Source organism: Onthophagus taurus, chromosome 1 (assembly GCF_036711975.1).
Source record: "Onthophagus taurus isolate NC chromosome 1, IU_Otau_3.0, whole genome shotgun sequence".
NCBI lineage: Eukaryota > Metazoa > Arthropoda > Insecta > Coleoptera > Scarabaeidae > Onthophagus > Onthophagus taurus.
The window spans coordinates 34,692,491-34,712,520 of NC_091966.1; the positions used below are offsets into that span (position 1 = coordinate 34,692,491).

Consider the following 20,030-nt stretch of genomic DNA (forward strand, 5'->3'; position numbering starts at 1 on the left):
CTAAACTAAATGATAAATCTAAAACTACATTAATAATAAATGGGATTAAATTAAACAAATTTAATTTTGGTTTAAAATTACTTTTGGGTATCAATTTTAAATAGATTATTAAAATTTTTGGATATTTTATTGCGCCATCTATTAATATATTTAGCAACTAAGTAGTACCAACTTAATATTTAAGTTCTGTTCCATAATTTTTATTGAGAAGAAACACTCAAATCTTACAAAAAGTAAAATAATAATACAAAAATAAATCGAAATTTAATAATCGAATCCGTAATCGAAATAAGATTGATCAAAACTATGAACTCTAACATAACCATCTTCCCCACCGGAACTATAACTTTTTCCATCTGGATGAAAAGCAACACTATTAATAGGTCCAAAATGTCCCTTAACGCGCCCAAATTCTTCTTCAAAAACTAAATGGAAGAAGCGAGAGTCGAATTTTCCAACCCTAGCGGATGTAGTTGTTACATCCATGGCATCTTGACCTCCTCCTACAACGACGTGTTCGCAAATGGGGCTAATAGCAGCTGAATTAACGGGACGTTCAGTTTTATAAGATTTTAATAACATTAAATTGTCGGAATCAAACAATTTAGCAGTATGATCTTTCGAAGCGGTAATAAACATTGTTGCGTCTTTACTCATTTGCATATCATTAACTAAATTATCATGTTCTTTTATTGTATGCAATTTTTTTCCGGTTTTAATATCCCACTGGCTTATTTCGCCATTATCATGCCCGGTTAATAAGGTTTCATCTAAAGCCCCCCATAACATCGAGCTAACCCTTGCTCCACTGATTGGAATACGTAAAATTGGCTGAGCTTGTGCTATACTTTCATCAACATTCCTCGTATCAATTATAAATATTTCACAATTATGTTTCATGGCTTTATCGGTAGCATAAGCAGCCATATTTCCAGAAAAACTGAAATTACAAGCACGGACAGATGAATTCGTCGAAACACAACCAATTTCTTTGCCAGTTTCGCAATCCCAAACTCGGAAAGTATTATCACCACCACCAGACATAAATCGAGTCGTCGTCCAATCTACATCAATACACCAAACAGCCCCTTGGTGGCCATTAAACGTTCCTAAACGCTCCCCATTTAAAGAATACCACACATTTGGTTTGTTATCTTTCGATGAAGAAAATAAAAGATCTCCTTCGCGGTTATATTTAATTTGAGTTATGGCACGTTCGTGCCCATGAAGCATAAGAGGTTTCTAGAAAACATTAAAAATATATTTAGATTTAAAAATTGTTTTAAATAAATGTGACAGTTCATGAATTTTATAGGTTATGAGAGAGCGATTAAACAAAACTCTCAAATTACAAACGTTTTGTGAGCGTTGGGGCGATTTAAATGTAAAATAAACTTACCATAATTAATTAGAACCTTTTTTCTTGATTATATTTTTGTATATAACCCGATTTTTTAGTAAAATAAGGTGAAATTAATTGGCACGGTAAACGTGAGTTGGTAAAGAAGGAATCGGAGTTATCAAAATTAGACATGACGTAATGCGAGATCTACCGGTAAAAAATTGAATTAATTTAATAAAATAGTTTTTTATTTAAATTTGTTGTTATTAAGATTTGAATTAAATTAAAACATAATAATATTAATATATATTTGTATTTTTAAGATTTTTCTATAAAATTATGTAGAACAGTCGTTTATTGGATATAATACAATAAAATACAATCTTTGTACAAAATAAGATTGTGATAACAAAGAGAATCTACAAAAGAAAAACTAAACAAAACGGTCACTATAACAGCCTCGTCTGGCGAAATTAACACTAAAAGAAATAAATTATTTAAATTATAATTAATTGTAGTTGATTGATTAGGTTATAACTTCGAAACTCCTTCATCTACATTGGATACTAAAAAAATTAATAATAAATTAATTCTTTTTTGTAAATCGCTTTGTTTAACTTACATTTTACATATGTACTTTCTGGATTAATATCTCTACTTTCAGTACTAAAATAACTCCATGGTAATTGCCCCCTTAGCTCTCCCAAATTAAGTTTTTCGATACGTTTTATACTGTCTGGACTAAGAACACTTTTTGAAATAAATTTCAACGAGATTTGGTTTCCTCCTTGATTTATCGAATTTCCGCTAACTTTCGAACTTCCAGCATCTTCTTCGGCTGCTTCCAAACGATTATTACTGGTACTTCTTGTCGAAGTTGAAGTTGTTGATTCCGAAGTAGTTTGTTGACTGTCTTCTGATTCATAAAATTGATACCACTTTTTAATCCTTTCTTCGGTAGTAAAAGAAGCGAATCTTTGCGAGTTTCTTATTCGTTGTGGTGATGGCTGATCTGGCGGTTTCTTTTTCGATATTTTTATGGTGATTTTTATTATGTAAATAATTGTAACTAGGTTTATTATCCAGACTATTACTCCTCTACTTGCGACGAAAGTCATTATTATTGATGAAGCACCCGAAACTAAAGTTGACACATCACCTTCGAGTTTTTTCATATTTTCTGATATATTGACGCCGAATCCAATCAAGTTAAGCCAATCAAATAAATTCTGCAAAAAGAGAATGTTACGGGTAATACGAACATTAGAGGGGTTTTAATTACTCCATCGTTTGGGATTTGTAATCCAAAGAATATTGAGCAAAATGTATCGAAAATGAGAACTATTGTTGCGATTATAATCCACGGTAGGTAGAAAAAGAGACCCCAAAGTTCTTTTATATTAAGAAGTGTAGCAGCTAAAAATAATTTAAAAATAAAATAAAGACTTAAAACTCGATTTTTATGATTACTTAAAAGAGCAACAGAAGACACAATCCACAAACAATCCAATATCATATAAATTAAAATCATACTATTTAAAATATCACTTATATCTGGTTCGTTGTTGTTCATTGGCTCATTAAATATTGTTACTACCATATTTCTTGTCTCTAAATTGTGCATGGTTTCGTTTTCACATCTTCTAGCTGAAAACAAAGAAGCGGGCGTCAACAAATTATGGTTAATTAAAATGAAGAAACTTACTGAAAAAATAGGTTAAATACAAAACGTTATTGTTGGTGTTTTCAACAATACTGCAATCTGTAAACCACATTATGTAGATGATTGCGTAGAGATGCAATCCAGTTTGAATCTAAAATTAAAAATATAAATGTAAGTAATAAAAATAGAAAATAAAGGGATACAGTGACTTTATAATGTTATAAAAAATGAGATGTTTGTTTAAAAATAATTTATTAAAATTTTATTGACACGTTAGAGGTGTACTTTTATGGGTGGTTTAACTTTTTTAACTCCTGGAATAGGATCTTGAACTGTATTAGGATTGTTAATAAAACTTGAGTATAACTTTGATAACTTTATTTCTCTACTACGTTACATACATACCCTACATTCTAGATTGACACAAATACATGCTACTCTTCGCTTCAAGAAAGTGTCATTCACTGAACTTAATTGAAAGAATTAAAGGTTGTTCCTTGCTTGTATCAGTGTTGAAGGTCCCTCTATTTTCAGATTCTATCAGCCTACTTGAACTGATAGGTGCTTTCGTTTGTACATCTTCCGTTAACTCCCTTTACATCAATTGGTTTGTATGTCTTTTTGCACTTTTCTGACAACGAACCCCTAAACTACAAAGTGACTACTTCACTTTCCAAATTCCATGCAATGTAACTTTATCACCATTTAATTATAAATAAGTGCGTGTCATGTCCAATTTAGAAAACATTTTCCCACCAGACTTGGCTAGTTTGTCTTTGATAACTGATACTACTAGTTAGTTAATAATTGTTCGTGCTCAATGCAAGAATTAGAACAACGATTAATGATAACAACGACAGCTCCTAAGCTAGGCATTAAAATTGAACACGCTTAATGGAATGAAGAAGCTTTTTTGTTGTCGGGATCTGAGTCTGGAGTTGAGAGTGAGAATGATGAGGGGTAGAAGCGTGAGCACTTAAGACTGGAGGATTTCAGACATGGATATGCCAACGAATGTTAAAGATTTCATAGGTAGAGAAAGTGACCAACGTGGAGGTGATGAGACACATGCAGATGGATAGAGAGATAGTAATGACGATCAAACAGAGGAAATTATTATATAGGGCGCGTCATATGTAATCATTTCAGCTCATTGTTCTTGACTCGGGATTATGTTTGGGTTGGCACAGTGATTCAACATCAATTTTGTGCATTTTTTTTCTTTCAGACTGATCGTAGCTCCCAAGTTTTATTATGACTTGACTTGTAAATTGTCTAGGCCCCTCTAGACGTCGCGAAAATAAACCCAATGAACCGTTACATCCTAGACCAGTCAAATTTGCTACCTACAATACGGGTCTGGAATAATAAAAAACAGCTAAATATGACTCTGCTTGTCATATAAATTCGCAAAGTTTAAACGCGCACATCGATGATTTCCCTGTAACATTCGAATCTAGTATCTTCGATGTTATAGCGAAACATGGCTTAACCCTATCTGCCGTCCGCCTTATTTACTTTACCTAATTATCGACTTATAAGAAATTATCGTACGTTCTTGCGCGGTGGGGGAGTAGCTATGTACATTAAACACAATTTACATGCTACCATTGTTGAGACCTCGGACGAGTCAACGCAGGGTCCGAGTTTCTACTTGTGGAGATGAAATGTGCAGGCAATGCAGTTTCCTCCTCTCGCCAATTACTTTTATCAGGTGGAGGAGATCCTTGAAAGACACTCTCTTTATTTTGATACAATCCTTTTAATGGGTGATTCCAACACCTGCTTATTGAAAAATGATCGAACTCACCGCTCGTCATCCTCTCATACTCTGCTTGATCTTATTATCACGTCTCGTCTGGACAATATTCTTACGCAGGGTCAGTTGCCTGCACTTCAATTTTCGAACCATGACTTGATTTATTGTGCGTTGCAGTTACGACGTCAGGCTGCTTCCCGGCGCTTTGTGATCCACCGCGATTTTCAAAGTATAAATTGCAGGTTATTTATGTCTTATGGGAGCGAAATTGATTGGCAGCTTCTTTACAGATTGCCTGACATAGATGCTAAGGTGGAGTACTTTAATTCCAAGGTCGTTGACCTCTATGACAGGCATGCTCTGGAGAGGCGGCGGAGAGTTAGACACATGCCGGCACCTTGGCTAAATGATGAGATTAGGTCTCTCATGCAGGAGTGCAATCATGCTAAGTTATTGTTAACAGTTGTAATCATCTATGCAAAAACGCTAAAAGATTGCACTACTGTCTGGTTGTCTGGAGCCACTGATAAGACATTTGGAAAACAATGCGATCGCTTGGTGTTATAGAGTCTCCCACAGATCAACCCACTATTGATGCTGCTGCTCTGGCGGAGTATTTTGCCAATCCTCTTGTGGTGGTTGGTACCATAACTAAGCAGAACACTATAAATGAAATCCTTGCATCTACCAAAATGCTTTCCTTTTCATTCAGCTTGATTACAGATGCTGAGGTCCGGGGTGCTTTAACTTACTCCAAGTCCACTAGTGTCGGATCAGATGGTATTGGACTCAGATTCCTCTTACCCATTCTTGATATAGTTATTACACCCCTAACTCATATTTTCAACTGTTCTTTTGAACAGTCTATATTTCCGTCAATCTGGCGAGTCGCCCATGTTATTCCTATCCGAAAAATTAAATCTCCGTCCCATGTTGGTGACTTTCGACCCATTTCTATTCTATCTACGTTGTCAAAAGCTATTGAACGTTTAGCTTATTTATAGATTCAGAAATATCTTGAGGAGTTTAATCTGATTAACAAGTTCCAGTAAGGCCTTTGATACTGTGGACCATGCCCTCCTGTTAACTAGGCTTTCTGCTATTGGTTTTACCTCTTCTTGTGTATCTTGGGTCCAGGCCTACCTTTCCTATCGGTCTTTACGTGTCCGCGTGGAATATGTACTCTCTTCTCCTGTTGACACCAAATGTGGAGTTCCCCAGCGCAGTGTGCTGGGTCCTTTGCTCTTCTCAATTTTCATAAATAGTATTAGTGTTGGTATCTCGTGTAACTATCATTTGTATGCAGACGACCTTCAACTTTACATTTCGTCAAATGTTAACAACCTCCCAGATTTTTTCTTGCTTCTTAACAACGAACTCACTAGTGTACTTGACTGGTCTAGACATCATGGACTTAAAATGAGTCCAGGTAAAACGCAAGCCATTGCATTTGGCACAATTTAATTCCTTAACTACCCTTCAACTAAGGCTTGGCGACACCGTTATTCCGTTTTCTAATACAGTCAAAAATCTTGGTGTGGTAACGGATTCGGCGATGTCTTGGCGGCCACAAGTTCAGGGAGTCTGTAAGAGAGTTTACTTCTGTTTACATACTTTGAAAAAACTTCGCTGCTACCTTACTCCTGTTGTACGTCGTAATCTTTGTTACTCTCTCATTTTCCCACACATTGATTATGCCGAAGCTGCGTATCCCGATTTGTCCGCAGCCCTTCGGGGTAAATTGGAAAGACTTCAGAACAATTGTATACGGTACATTTTACATTTTTGATTTAGGAAAGTTTCAGTACATAACTCCATATCGTAACAACATGCAGATGACGACTTGCCAAAGTCGTAGATCATTTCGTATGCTTACTATGTTATACAAAATTGTCCATACCCGCACTCCTGCTTATTTGTCTGATGTCTTTCACTTTTGAGTATCACATGACTTGCTCACTCGATCAATGTCTGACTCTACACTCATGTTTCCAGTCCATAGTAGTGAAGTCTACCACAGGTCTTTTACAGTGCAGTCGATTGCGTTGTGGAATGATTTGCCTGTCGTTGTTCGCAATGCAGGTAGTTTAATAAGTTTTAAAAATGCCTTGAGGCGCCATCTGCTATCTCTTCAACTATCTTCTTTTTGACCTATATGTCTTTGTTTTCTTCTATCTTTTGCTGCACTCTTTTCTGTCTATTTCCTTCCTTGTAGTAACTGACTGTTACATAATTCAAATATGCTCATTCACTCAGTTTTATTACCACATCATTTAGTATTACTTTTTTGATAGCCATAATTATTTGTTTAAAATTACATATAGACTGTTACCAATTGGGTCTCTTGGAAGATATCGCTTATTACGATAAATTGATCCGTTTGTCTATATTTGTTATGAATGTATATATTTATGTAAATATTTGTTTTTGAGCCAATAAACATTATTATTATTATTAAATTGGATAGTGAGACACCTGCTAACTTTTGTTTCATCGTCCTTCTTTAATTTATCTTTTTTTGCGCTATTTTTGCTGTCTCTGATGTGTTATCATGAATAGGCTGCAGGAGCCTTCCAATAATTTTGTCTATGAACCAAATTCTTCGATATCTTTGACTTCGTAGACTCATTTATTTCATTTTCTTGACCTCACTTTACTTTTTTATTCTATTACACAATCGTCTATCACAACATAGTTAACTCGTACGCGTTTATGGTAGTTATTAGATCATTGGAATTTTTTAAAGAGTAAATTGAATTAAATGACATTCTTCACTACTATTTTGATGCAATCTTCAAGTTTCTACGACTCCGTATTAGCGATTTGTGAAATAATGCAATTCATATTCTATCTATATTACTTTCTTTTAATTTTATAGGTTCAATAATATTGTGGTATCAATTTCAACACAAAAAGTAATTTATAAATATTCTTAGAAAAAAACGTTTCATAAAGTGTTGTTGGGAAATTATCACGATATTTAAATGCGGTGATTTTTAACTTTTACAATTGTAATTGCGATAAGATGTCTAATAAAGTACATTATCAGTAATTCTTTTTTATATCAAACAGAGATAAGAAGTATTATAAGAAATTTAAGTGTTATTTTAAGTCATTTCCTTATTGGGATTGTCTTAAAATTACTTAGTTAAGATTAAAAATCTTAAATAATTTCCTATTTTTTTTCTATTCAAAATACGCGTTTTTAAACTACAAAAACAAAAATTAGATTACAATTTCAAATGAATTTATTGTGTTTTATCGATATTTTAATATACTAATTGATTTCATTATTATCAATATAAATGAACATGTTCAAATACATATTTATGTTTCTATCTTTTATGTTTTAATTTATTTTCAAAGTAAAATTAATTAGTTTTGAAATAAAAATACAATAAAAGGAATGAGTCATAATTATTAATTTACATCATATAAAGTCGCCAATTTTGGTCGAGTTAAAATGTTAGTTTTCCAAAATATACTACAAAAAGTAATCTAGTTATAGAAAAAGTTAAAATTTTAAGAGTAACACGAATTTGGAAGAAAACAACCACGTTGAAAATTCTGCAAGAATTTTTTTTACTTACAATGGTCCATATTGCAATAGCCGTACAGCAAATCACAGGATTACATTTAAACCTGATCATATTTCCTTATTTATCATCAACTACCATGTTATTAAAACATCAAGAAAAATCGGTGCCTCGTTTGAAATTAATTTTCAAACTGAATTAACACATAACACTTTGAAAATAAACACCTGCACAATTAGAACTAAATGCGAAAACCTTCCTCGACTGACTGTGTGTGGTCTGATTAGATAAAAACACGGGCAAATTTACCAACCCAAAACCTGACCAAGTTAAAATATTACGATATGGTTATAAAAAGAACCCGGTCCGGTTTTATCGCAATTTTTTTATTTAAAAGATAACGGTTTTTGAATTAATTGTTAGTTTTGGCTTTAATTTAAACTTTGACCTTTGACTCATCACGAAACGTGTCACTTTTTTTGCTCAAAAACATTTACATTATCAAGATACAATACAACAGATAAAAATTAAAAAAATTTATAAATTTTCGTTTTATTCAGATTTTAGATGTAAATAAACAGTTTTTGGGAAAGTTGATTAGAAAGTTTTTTTTAATTTAATTTCTTAATTCATATCTAAACAAAAAATCTGTGTTAATTAATTAATTTAAAAAAAAAACGGTTTATTTGTTTCTTTCTGGTGCATTTTAATTAACATAATTAGCAAGGCAAAAAGAAATCACTTTTTAATTCAAAAAAAATTATGAAACTAGATTTTAACAATTAAGATATTAATGAGATATATGATTCATTTTAAAATATCTACAGGGTTATTAATGATATTATATAAATGTATACTTTTTATGTGTTCTAATTCTTGAATAGTGGAAAGAATTATTTAAAAAAGGTTAAGTTCTAACTCGATTCATGACTAATACTAAAAATCAATTCATATATCAATTTCGTGACCAATGCATTAATTAACAACTCTGATTGTTGGGATTGAGGACCTTGTCGAGATAAATTTAACACCTGACTATATCACAAAAATAATGTATAATTCTAATCAATATTTATAACCATTTGTGTGTTTACGATCATGTTTATTTATATCTGGCGACATGGTTTGATACACTCGAGTTAAACAATAAAAATTTTAGTACCAATATAGACGAACTTGAATAAACATAAACAAAATAACATTCATTGTAATAACAGATGACAGATTATTGCTGGAAGAGTTCTAAATACCACTAAAGATACGAAAACTGATAAGAACTGCAATGGAAGAAACTAAGAGTCAATGTAAAATATGCAACTTTCTATTGTCGCTATTGTTTAATCTCGTCCTAGAACGGGGCACACGAGGAATTGCACTGAACCTTGAAGGTACGATATACAATCACCAACTTCCAGTACTGGCGTATGCAGCTGATGTAGCTCAAGAGGAAGATCTTGAACAATTAAACGATGATGGAAAACACCTAGGTCTGCAAATATATGATAACAGGACGTAGACTACCTCAACAAGAAGCAGTTATCCAGATTGGAATGGTGAAAGACTTTAAATATGTAGGCTCCATCATAAACATCGATAATGAAATAAAGGCTCAGGCAGGCAGGGTATAGAGTAGCTTTTGCACTGGGCAAATTACTACGGTTCAAACTTTTAGCAAGAGACTGTACAAGACGCTCATACTCTCTGCAGTAAGTTATGAATTTGAAACATGGGCACTCAATAATCTTCACTAAGAGTTGTTAAACAGATTTAGAAGAAAGCTCTTGCGAAGGATATATGTGCCATAATATGATACAAACTTGGGGGGATGGAGACAATTAATAAACTTCGAGAACAGCAGGAAGGATCAGAACTACGTGGATTCAACCCCAGAGACTGAGGTGGCTGGTACACGTGTGGAGAATGCAGGCAGATAGAGGAAGTACTGACTTAAATAACAAAAGGATATCGACCAAGAGGAAGGTCAAGGTGGCGATAGATGGACGATGTTAGGGAGGATTTGAACGCCCTGCAGATGCAGAACTAGGGCAACTTAGCCCAAAATCGGGACGAATGGAGGCGTGTTGTTGAATAGGCCAAGGCTCACAATGTGTGTAGTGCAACAGTGTGTGATTATTTATTTATTTATTTATTATTGGGACACAAACAGGGAGGATATCCCCAGTGAAGCATCCTCATAAAAACAAAGCACTTTACTACATACCAAGCAAAAAAAACGAGAAAAAAAAAATAACAATAATTATAACATAACTATGAAAATAATAATAACAGCATTGATAGTTGCTAATTAAAAAAAAAGCGAAAAATATTATATTATTGTACTACAATACAGAAGTTAACAACTAAACGTTACGTAATAGTAATTCTCTAAATGAGCGCAACGAGAGTCCAAATAGAGCAACATGGTTGAAGTCCTGATTGTAAGTATTCAAAAGTCGAACGATAGGCGAGTTTAGATGAGCGTTCGTGTTCGATGTGCCTAAAAGGAATGTAGTATTCCGCCGCGTGAAACGCTGTGGTACATTAAAGTTCAACACAGACAGAAGATCAGGTGCGTCCAGCAAGCCATTGACCAGTTTGAAAAGAAAAATTAAGTTTGAGAGTAGCCAACGCTGCCGCAGGGATAATAAGTTAAAAACCACACAGCGTCTATCGTAATCGCAATAGGGAAGATGATATTTGTAAGCCAGATAGCGTACAAAGCGTCGTTGAACCGCTTCGATGCGATCACGATAGACCGCGTACATAGGATTCCACACTATAGAACCATAGGATAATACGCTATTAACAAATGCCATATAAAGGGATTAAAACTGTCGTAAACTGTCTACTTATTCTGATAACAAACCCTAGGTTACGCAGTGCTTTCGCCACCATGACTTCGATGTGAAGGTGATATCTCAATTTGGCATCAAGTATAATGCCAAGATCCTTCACTCTGTCAGTAGAGATAATAGGTCTACCATTAAAGTTGTAATTAAAATTAATAGGATAGCGTTTCCATGTAAACGTTATTTTTTGGCATTTGTCATAGTTCAAATAAAGTTTGTTAACGCGACAGTAATCATGTAGACGATCAAGGTCCTCCTGGAGCCTTAGGCAGTCATGACTAGAGCTGACTCTAGTAAATATTTTATTATCATCCGCATAGAGCGGGAATTTGGAAAATTTAAAGCAAAAAGAAATGTCGTTTATGTAAATTAGAAATAATGTGGGCCCAAGGTGACTTCCCTGAGGCACACCAGATGAGATGGGTTTGTAGTCCGACAAAAAGCTACCCATCCTAACTGCCTGACTTCTGTCAGAAAGATATGACATTATCCAGCGCACAATGCCGGCAGGAATGTTAAAGGAGGACAGCTTTTGTATAAGAATCTTGTCGAAGGCTTTAGAGAAATCGGTATAAATTGCGTCAACCTGTGAGTCCTCATTTAAGGTAGAATGAATAAAATTAACATAAGACACTAAGTTAGACTCAACCGATCGGCCAGACAAGAATCCATGTTGTTTAGTAATGAGAGAGAGAGCAATAGAGTGGTTAAAGTAATCGCAAACAATTTTTTCAAAAACCTTGGGAATAGACGAGATAATAGAAATTGGACGGTAATTAGATACCAACTGTCTATTCCCTGATTTAAATATTGGAACGACAAAAGCTGTCTTCCACGCGCGCGGAAAAGTACCTTCGAGTAAGGATTTTGAAAAAATAAGAAAAAGTGGGGTCGTCAGTTCGGCAGCAAACCCCCGCCTGAATCGAGTTTAAGTAATCTCTATAATCAGCCGCAATAAGCCTCTTAGACCTGGAGCGCAAGATAGAGAAAGCCAAGTAATCACTATTATGGCGAGTAGATTTCCATTTTTTATGGTAAAGTAGCTTTTCTTTAATGACACGAATAGTTGAACGTTTGTACCAGTAAGGAAAACGTTGCTTAGGCAGAAAGCGCTTAGGAACGTCTCTGTTAATTACATAATTAACGCGGTCATAGAAAACTTCAACCATGCTCTCCACGCCCATCCCAGCAAAAACAGTCTGCCAATCGATACTATTTAAGAAACACTTGATAGCTCCGGAATTCGCGTTCTTAAAAAGAAAGCGAACATTCGGACCATCACTCAGACAAATGAACATGCCCGATAATAAGAATTCAAACGGTGGATGGTGGCAGTCAGGATCCACAAGTGGATCGTTGCAGAGGTGTATGCTTTCGACTCGACCGTTAGCGCATAGAACAAGATCAAGAATTCTATTATTAATATTCGATACATTATTAAATTGACTAAAATTACAATATGAATAAATGTTAAGAAAATCAATCGCGCGACGGTCGAAATTCCCTGTGGGAATTAATACATCATCTTCAGACATAAACCAAGAGATAGTTGGCATGTTGAAATCACCTATAATAACAATCATAATTTCCGGGTAGGCATCGCGCACAGCAGACACACTGGACAAAAACAGATTCAGCGCTTCATCGGCAGAAGGAGGAAGATAAACACAGCACAAAAGAAAAATTAGTTGACCGCACTGAACTTTCAACCACAAGTCCTCCGCGCCACTTTGCAGACTCGGCATGGGAACGGTATGAAAGCCATGCTTCGCAGCTATAAGGACTCCGCCACCATCGCGCTTGGTGGAAGCCGTTGAATTTCTATCGCGACGATATACGGTATAAGATGAGTTGAGTAGCTCCTTGTCGGATATGCTATCATTAAGAAATGTTTCAGTAAGGCAGATAAAATCCGCCAATAAGGCATGTGAATTGATTGAACAAGTATTAGTCTTGGATTGTAAACCACGGACGTTCTGATAATAGAAGCTGATACCCATAAATCGTTAAAAAGTGATAGGATCAACAATAAAAACGACGAGGGCCATCTTACAATTTATTCAAGTCAGACGACGATTTGATCACCAAAATCTTCGCTCTATCATCTTTCCGCACATGGATCACGCAGCTCTTCGTCCAGATATACTTGTAGTTTTTATTTCTCGCGATTTCTCGCACCTTACTAAAGAGGTCCATGTTACGAGCCGTAAGATGTTCATTAATGTAAAGATTATCCGCAACGTCGGGAATCGACAGACAGCGGCCATTGGCACTGCGACGATATAATTTGGCCGCGCTAAAAATACGGTCACGTGTTATTCTGGAGGTGAACTTTACTATAATGGCCTTAGCGTGCGACTTGTCTTTTCCTGGAGATGGTCTTTGAAGCAAGCGATGAACTGCATCTATATCGGAAGCCACAATAGGAGATTTGATAGCTTCCGCAATGTTGGACACAATTTCGGGAAGATTTTCTCCTACATGTTCGGGAACTCCCGCGATGATCAGATTATTGAGCCGCGAATACTGCTCGAGGTGATCAAGGCGACACTCCGCAGCAGCTAGATCAGCCTTAAGTTTAGAATTTACAGCGACCAGCGCATCGACTTGCTTAATCTTATCACCGAAATTGTTAAGGGCTCGCTCGAAATCAGTGATTTTGTCGCCGTAGAAGGAAATTGACTTAACAATCTCGTCGTATTTGTTTGATAAATTCTTTACATCATTCTGAATAGATGATCTGATGACTGGGAATCAGAGATTTCATCGTCAATTATGACGGATTTATCCAAATTTCCTCGACATTTGGAACATTTCCAAAAGACACCCCCCGCCTTAATTATAACACTAGAATAAAATTTTGATTATCTAGAAATTGATTTTTTAATGCTTGAAGTCAAACATTATTTCAAAATAATTTTCTCGTCTTATTGGAATGAAAAATAAAGCTAAATGGCAGAGATATATATAGCTATGGTGATAAATAAACACACAAAGTATGGTTCAATCTACAAGTAATAAAAGTTTCAAAGTGATTATAACAAAGTTCACAATTTATAAAATCTGATTCATACAAATTAGCACAATTAGTATTAGAACATTTATCAAAGTTAAGCAAAATTGTAGACAAAAAAATGTTTTTAACAATACAAATTTTAGTTCGACTTAATGATTAGGTTAATCTTAATCAATTAATTTTTAATCAAAGATTATTAAGCGAAATGTTTGGAATAATAAATAGAAAATAAATAAATTTGAGTATTTAGAATATTTTTTTATAGAAAATTCCATGTAAAATTAGAAAATTCTAGTTCAAACATTACAAACTACGTAATAACTCCTTCGCGTTACGATGATTGCGTTATTTATTGATTTAGAAATTTGCAACAATTAGATTTCAATTTTTTAGAAACCGTGATCAAAATACAGAATTCAAATTCATTCTGTTAACAATAAAAAGAAATGTTAAAGTTCCTAATCGACGCTCAAGGTTAATATAATTCGCAATCGTTAAAAATTCCACCCGAAAGAAAAAATAAACAAAAAAAAACTCATTAAACTGTCTTCTTCAACTTCTTTGCCACATTTTTCATCACCCATACCTTTTAGCACTTATTTACGGGACACGTCACAGGTTCAAATTGGATTTATCAACACTTAAAATGTATAAAATCTACGACTTCATTAACAACATTTAGTTGGAAGTTGATTTTTTGGACGAATATTTAAAAAAAATGTTTAAAGTAAGTATTTAAATAAAAATTTTATTTTAATTAACCCTTTTTTTCTTTTTCAAGTTAATTTTTTATGTTTCGGTTTTAATTTGTTTAACAAACTCATTACCTATTGATGATGAAAATATAAACAAAGAAATTAATGAACCCAAACCTGTTGAAGTAACGGAAACTTTTATTCCAGTTACAACAAATGGATCTAAAGATGTGTAAATAATTATTTTAAATAATTTGTTTTTTTTTTTGATTAATTTTATTGTTTTTCAGGTATGTTATTAAAACGATCGTTTATGAAGTTGGAATTTTAACTGAAGCTGATAATTCAACTTTAAATGATACAGAAACGTAAGTTAAAATAAATCAAGTTCGAAACAAAACAATTTTTAATTTGGTTTTAGTCACGAAGAGGTTAATTTAACGTTTTTTGACCCAAAACATAACGGAACAACAATAGATTTATCAAACATCCCCGTTCCGATTCAAACGAATATCAGTGGAGTTGAAATAACGGGGTTAGCACCAGCGAATTTTGGCACAATTCAACTTTCGGAAGATGGAAAACCGGCTATTTTAAAACCAGAGTTCCCACTTCAAGTTCCATTATTACCAAATGCCGTTATTTCGGTTAAACACAATATTAGTACGAGTAATGTAGATAAAGAAACTGCACTTTTGGGAAATTTACCGAACTTGTTGGGATTGACTAGTCCAATTACTGGGGAACCTTTAACTGTTCAAACTCCTCAAGTTAATGATGAAAAAGTTGAAGAAAAAGAAGGTGAGGTGAAAGAAAGTAAAAGGGAAATTAAAGATGAAAATGATGAGAAAAAGAAGGATAAAAATAAAGATGATAAAGAAAATAAAGATGGTGATACTGAAGAAGATAATGATGCTAAAGAAGATAAATCTGGAGAAGATAAAGACGATGATAAAAAAGATAAAAAGTCCGAAAATGATAAAAACGATTCCGTAGAAAAAGATAATAGTAGTAGTAATAGTAGTAGCAGTGAAGAAAGTGATGAATCGAAAGGAAGTTCTGAAGAAAAAAAGGCTTAGATGAAACTGGATGTTAGAAGAATTGTTATTTATGTTATTTTTTTTTGTTTTTTGATAAAATAAAATAAAATTTTGTTACTTAAAAAAGAACTTACATATTAAACTCCATTCCATTTTTGCCACTGCCGAAATATGCCACTGAAGAAATATCGTTTTCCAGCATGATGGTGCACCAGCATGCTTTGGATTAAATCGCCGAAACACGCTAAATGCACAATTTCAATCAGATGGATCAGAGCAGGGGACCGATTACATGGCCTTTACGTTCCCGAGATAAAACACCACTTGATTTTTGTATTTGAGATCATTAAACTACTAATTTATAAGACACCTATTAATACAGAAGAAGAGTTAGTTTCTCGAATTATTTTAGCTTTTGATGATATTCGTGAACGTCCTCAGCTATTTCGAAGACTTATGGATTCCCTTGTAATTTTTATAATATTCCTTAACATAATTATTTAATTATTTCCTGTTGTAATTGAGATTGTTATTAAAGATTTCTAGTTTATCTTGACAATAAGATATTTCCGGACACTAGTTTATTAATAAAAAAGTTAAGAGTTCAGTGTCCTCTAACATTTCCGAAAATTAGGAACAGTTATTCTGTGACATCCTGTATAATCTTGTTTTTAACATAGAATTGTTGTAACTGCCTACAAATAACAAAAAGAAATAAAATAAATTAAAATTTGTTCATAAAGGGAAAGATTATAGAAAAATCAAACCTGTGTCGTCTCTTGGCTTATAAGTACCAAGTCATCCCATCAACACTTAAATTAATAAATACTTTAATTTAAGCGCGGTAGAAAATAAATACAGTCGTTTCTGCTTATTTGGTATGGATGAAGGCGGTTTGTGCCAATTAAGCAGCTAATTTTCTAAAATATTATAATAAAATGAATGTAACTGATCTAAAATTAGAACTTATACTAGAACTAACAGTAAACCTAAACCCAGAAACATTCGGGTTACGCCGTGCGTCTTTTGAAACGTTCTTCAGAAACAAGTTCGAACTTACAGCTTACAAAACAAACTATAAGAACATGCATATTTTAAATTAAAATAATAATAACAAATATAAACACTAAAGACAATTAAGTCTGAAATATACCGGGTGTCCCTCAAAAGTGGCTCACCCCCATATTTTTCTTTATTATTGGTGATATAAGAAAACCATTTGGAATACATAGTTAGGTCGCTGAAACGGATTATTACATGAAATCATTCTTTTTGTACTTCCGGTTACACCGGATGTGAGTACTAATTTCGCTATTTTTTTTAATCTATAATTTTTTTTTTCTTCAGTAGGGTAGACAGTATAATTTCACATAACTTTTACTTGAAAAAATATTCACGATCGCTTATAATTTTTGAAAAAAAAAATTATTTTCGTTATTTTTTAACGTTTTAGTAGCTTCGGAAAATGTATTACAACTTTTGACGCATAGTAGCTAGGTTAATAGTACAAACTACGTTATGTCCCTCTTGATTTGCTATTCCTCGAGCAGTGATCACTGCTATGCTTTAGTTAGTGGTTCCTTTTTAATAATGGTGTAAATTAACAGTTGTATTAAATTAGTTTTAAAAGAAAAACGCTATCCAACAATTAAATTTAATTCAATTGTAAGTTCAAAAAAACTAATTTTCTAAATTTTCAAAATGCTCCCGCCTCGATTTTGACATAATTGTATCTTGCGTATTGTCGATCTAACGACTCGACGTTATTCCTGCGGAGATATTTAGGTAATACAATTTCTAACTCGATTTATTTTCTAATACCTCACGAGACCTTACTGGTGTATTATACAGCTCATTTTTGATTTTGCCCCATAAAAAGAATCTAAAGGTGTGAGGTCAGGTGATCTGAGAGGTTTTAACCAAAATAAAGTAAACAATCCAAATTGTAATGTACAATGGGCATTGTAAGTTACTATCAGCTACAGAACATTTAGTGTAAAAGAACAAAAAATAAAGAAAAAAATAAAAAATCAAAAATAATTGAATTAAACTTAATTGTTTGATCGCGTTTTTCTTTTAAAACTAATTTAATACAACTGTTAATTTACACCATTATTAAAAAAGAACCACTCACTAAAGCATAGCAGTGATCACTGCTCGAGAAATAGCAAATCAAGAGGGACATATCGTAGTTTATACTATTAACCTAGCTACTATGCGTCAAAAGTTGTAATACATTTTTCGAAGGTACTAAAACGTTATAAAATAAAGAAAATAATTTTTTTTTCAAAAATTATAAGCTGTAGTGAAAATTTTTTCAAGTAAAAGTTATGTGGAATTATACTATAAACCCAACTGAAGAAAAAAAAATTATAGATTTAAAAAAATAGCGAAATTAGTACTCACATCCGGTATAACCGGAAGTACAAAAAGAATGATTTCATGTCGTAATAATCCGTTTTAGCGACCTAACTATGCATTCCAAATGGTTTTCTTATATCACCAATAATAAAGAAAAATATGGGGGTGAGCCACTTTTGAGGGACACCCGGTATAGTATGAAATCCACCTATAACATATACCCCTTCATTACGTTCTTGCATAAAATAACGTTGTAATTCCACTATACATTTCTTTGCTGGATTCTCCATTACGGGAATATGTGGAAAATCATCAATATCGTCATCGTTTTCGTCCACTGAATCTTATTATGTCCGTCATAACATGGTAAAACTTCATCTATTCTTAATTGTTTGGTATTTATAACAGACTGTTGTAACGCATTATCATTCTTGTGAATGGCGAAGGTTTCCGGTACCTCCAAAGCTTTAAAATCGATATTTTGTATGGTGCCAACAGTTGGCGGAAAACTGTATTGTCTGCAGAATTGAAATTTTCGCACTTATCTCTTTAGCTGTTGAGGAACTTATGAATAGATTTTTATAATTATTATTTTACTAAGTATGTAGTTGACCAGTTTTTCTCAATATGTATAACGCGTTCATGTTTTTGATTACCCCCATATCCATTGGCTCAAACTTTCTCCAAAGCCAAATTCAAACAATTTCGGCAGTACACGCATTTTTTTGATGTAGTACTCGAGTGACAAACCGTCCAATCTTAAGCTCTTCTGTCCAGTTTACATTATTCTAGTAGTATTCCAGTCCAGTGATTAAAACCAGTGCTAGAATCTCACGGGAATTATGAGAACCGGCCCTGGAATGCACTAAAGTGCACTCATTCCAGTGACTGGATTGAACGGTCTACTTTTTCATTCCAGCTCGCCCATTCTAGCGCCACCGGAATAGTGTAGACGACCATTCTATACCACGACCAGTACTGGATTCGTTGAACTGTGAACACGCATTGTTGTTTTTGTAACCCAGTCCAGTACCTTGTTGCGTCCAAACTGTGCAATATGCGAATAACAATATGCTCGATAATAAAGGCCGGTTTCGTCAGTATTATAGATATCGTCTGCATAGAAACCTTTAAGAAAAGTTGGAATTATATATCGTGTTTCCACTTTTCAGCGCTTTCAGTATCGGCGCTTCCCTTTTCATCGCGACTTTCTTAGATTTGATGTCGTATCTGGAGAAAATTATCCATCTGTTGTTTTAAATGCGTTGTACTCTAGTTTTTTTCACAATCTCTTTTGATTTCTTTTTTAATATTGCGCCGGTAACATTAACACCTTGTTCACTAACTACGAAAAAGCACTTATGAATAAGTTGCGTTGAAACGCTTTTTCAACTTCTAGATCTTTTCCATCATTTTGGATAACCTTATGCAATCTTTCTATCAATCCATTTTTCACCTAGATCGCCTTCTTGTTCTTAAAGACGAACTACAGTAAACTTCGGTATACCATCTGCGAGATTACGAAGGCTTGTATTCGCTAGCTGCGTTTTAATTTTGTCCAACTTCATCAATCGTAATTTTACTGATCAGTCATTTTCAACCACCTTATTCGAAGTGTCAGAGCTACATAAAGACCATAAATATACAACGAACGAGAAAAAAATCGAAAAATCATTTTGACGGATAATTCATCCTGATTAAGTGGAAAGCTGTCCCAATTAAGCGATTAAAATATACATTAATTAGATAGTTTGGATTCCGTTCTTTGA

The 20,030-nt window shown here is 33.7% G+C and overlaps 3 protein-coding genes across 5 annotated transcripts; 1 reads left to right on the forward strand and 2 right to left on the reverse strand.

The window, feature by feature from the left end:
* Positions 1-184: 184 nt before the first annotated feature.
* LOC111425772 (eukaryotic translation initiation factor 3 subunit i) lies at positions 185-1,515 on the reverse strand. Its single transcript, XM_023060011.2, has 2 exons — positions 1,400-1,515; positions 185-1,242 (listed from the first exon to the last, which is right to left on the reverse strand). The coding sequence occupies exons 1-2, from the start codon at positions 1,400-1,402 to the stop codon at positions 265-267; spliced, it is 981 nt and encodes a 326-aa protein (XP_022915779.1). The 5' UTR covers positions 1,403-1,515; the 3' UTR covers positions 185-264.
* A 118-nt stretch (positions 1,516-1,633) lies between these two features.
* Positions 1,634-19,156, reverse strand: LOC111425783 (uncharacterized). 3 transcript variants are annotated; one of them, XM_023060026.2, is made up of 8 exons: positions 18,470-19,156; positions 16,668-16,820; positions 16,035-16,595; positions 3,048-3,156; positions 2,813-2,989; positions 2,625-2,758; positions 1,965-2,571; positions 1,634-1,908 (listed from the first exon to the last, which is right to left on the reverse strand). In XM_023060026.2, exons 4-8 carry the CDS (start codon positions 3,115-3,117, stop codon positions 1,874-1,876), a joined length of 1,023 nt encoding a protein of 340 aa, XP_022915794.2. In that variant the 5' UTR covers positions 3,118-3,156; positions 16,035-16,595; positions 16,668-16,820; positions 18,470-19,156; the 3' UTR covers positions 1,634-1,873. The 3 variants fall into 3 exon arrangements, with proteins under 3 accessions (XP_022915794.2, XP_022915795.2, XP_022915793.2); XM_023060027.2 differs by lacking the exon at positions 18,470-19,156 and having other exon boundaries at positions 16,668-17,012; XM_023060025.2 differs by lacking the exons at positions 16,035-16,595; positions 16,668-16,820; positions 18,470-19,156 and adding an exon at positions 8,355-8,750.
* Positions 14,635-16,029, forward strand: LOC111425785 (putative uncharacterized protein DDB_G0271982). The gene is made up of 4 exons (XM_023060030.2): positions 14,635-14,892; positions 14,947-15,092; positions 15,151-15,228; positions 15,282-16,029. The coding sequence occupies exons 1-4, from the start codon at positions 14,884-14,886 to the stop codon at positions 15,937-15,939; spliced, it is 891 nt and encodes a 296-aa protein (XP_022915798.2). The 5' UTR covers positions 14,635-14,883; the 3' UTR covers positions 15,940-16,029.
* Positions 19,157-20,030: the final 874 nt, after the last annotated feature.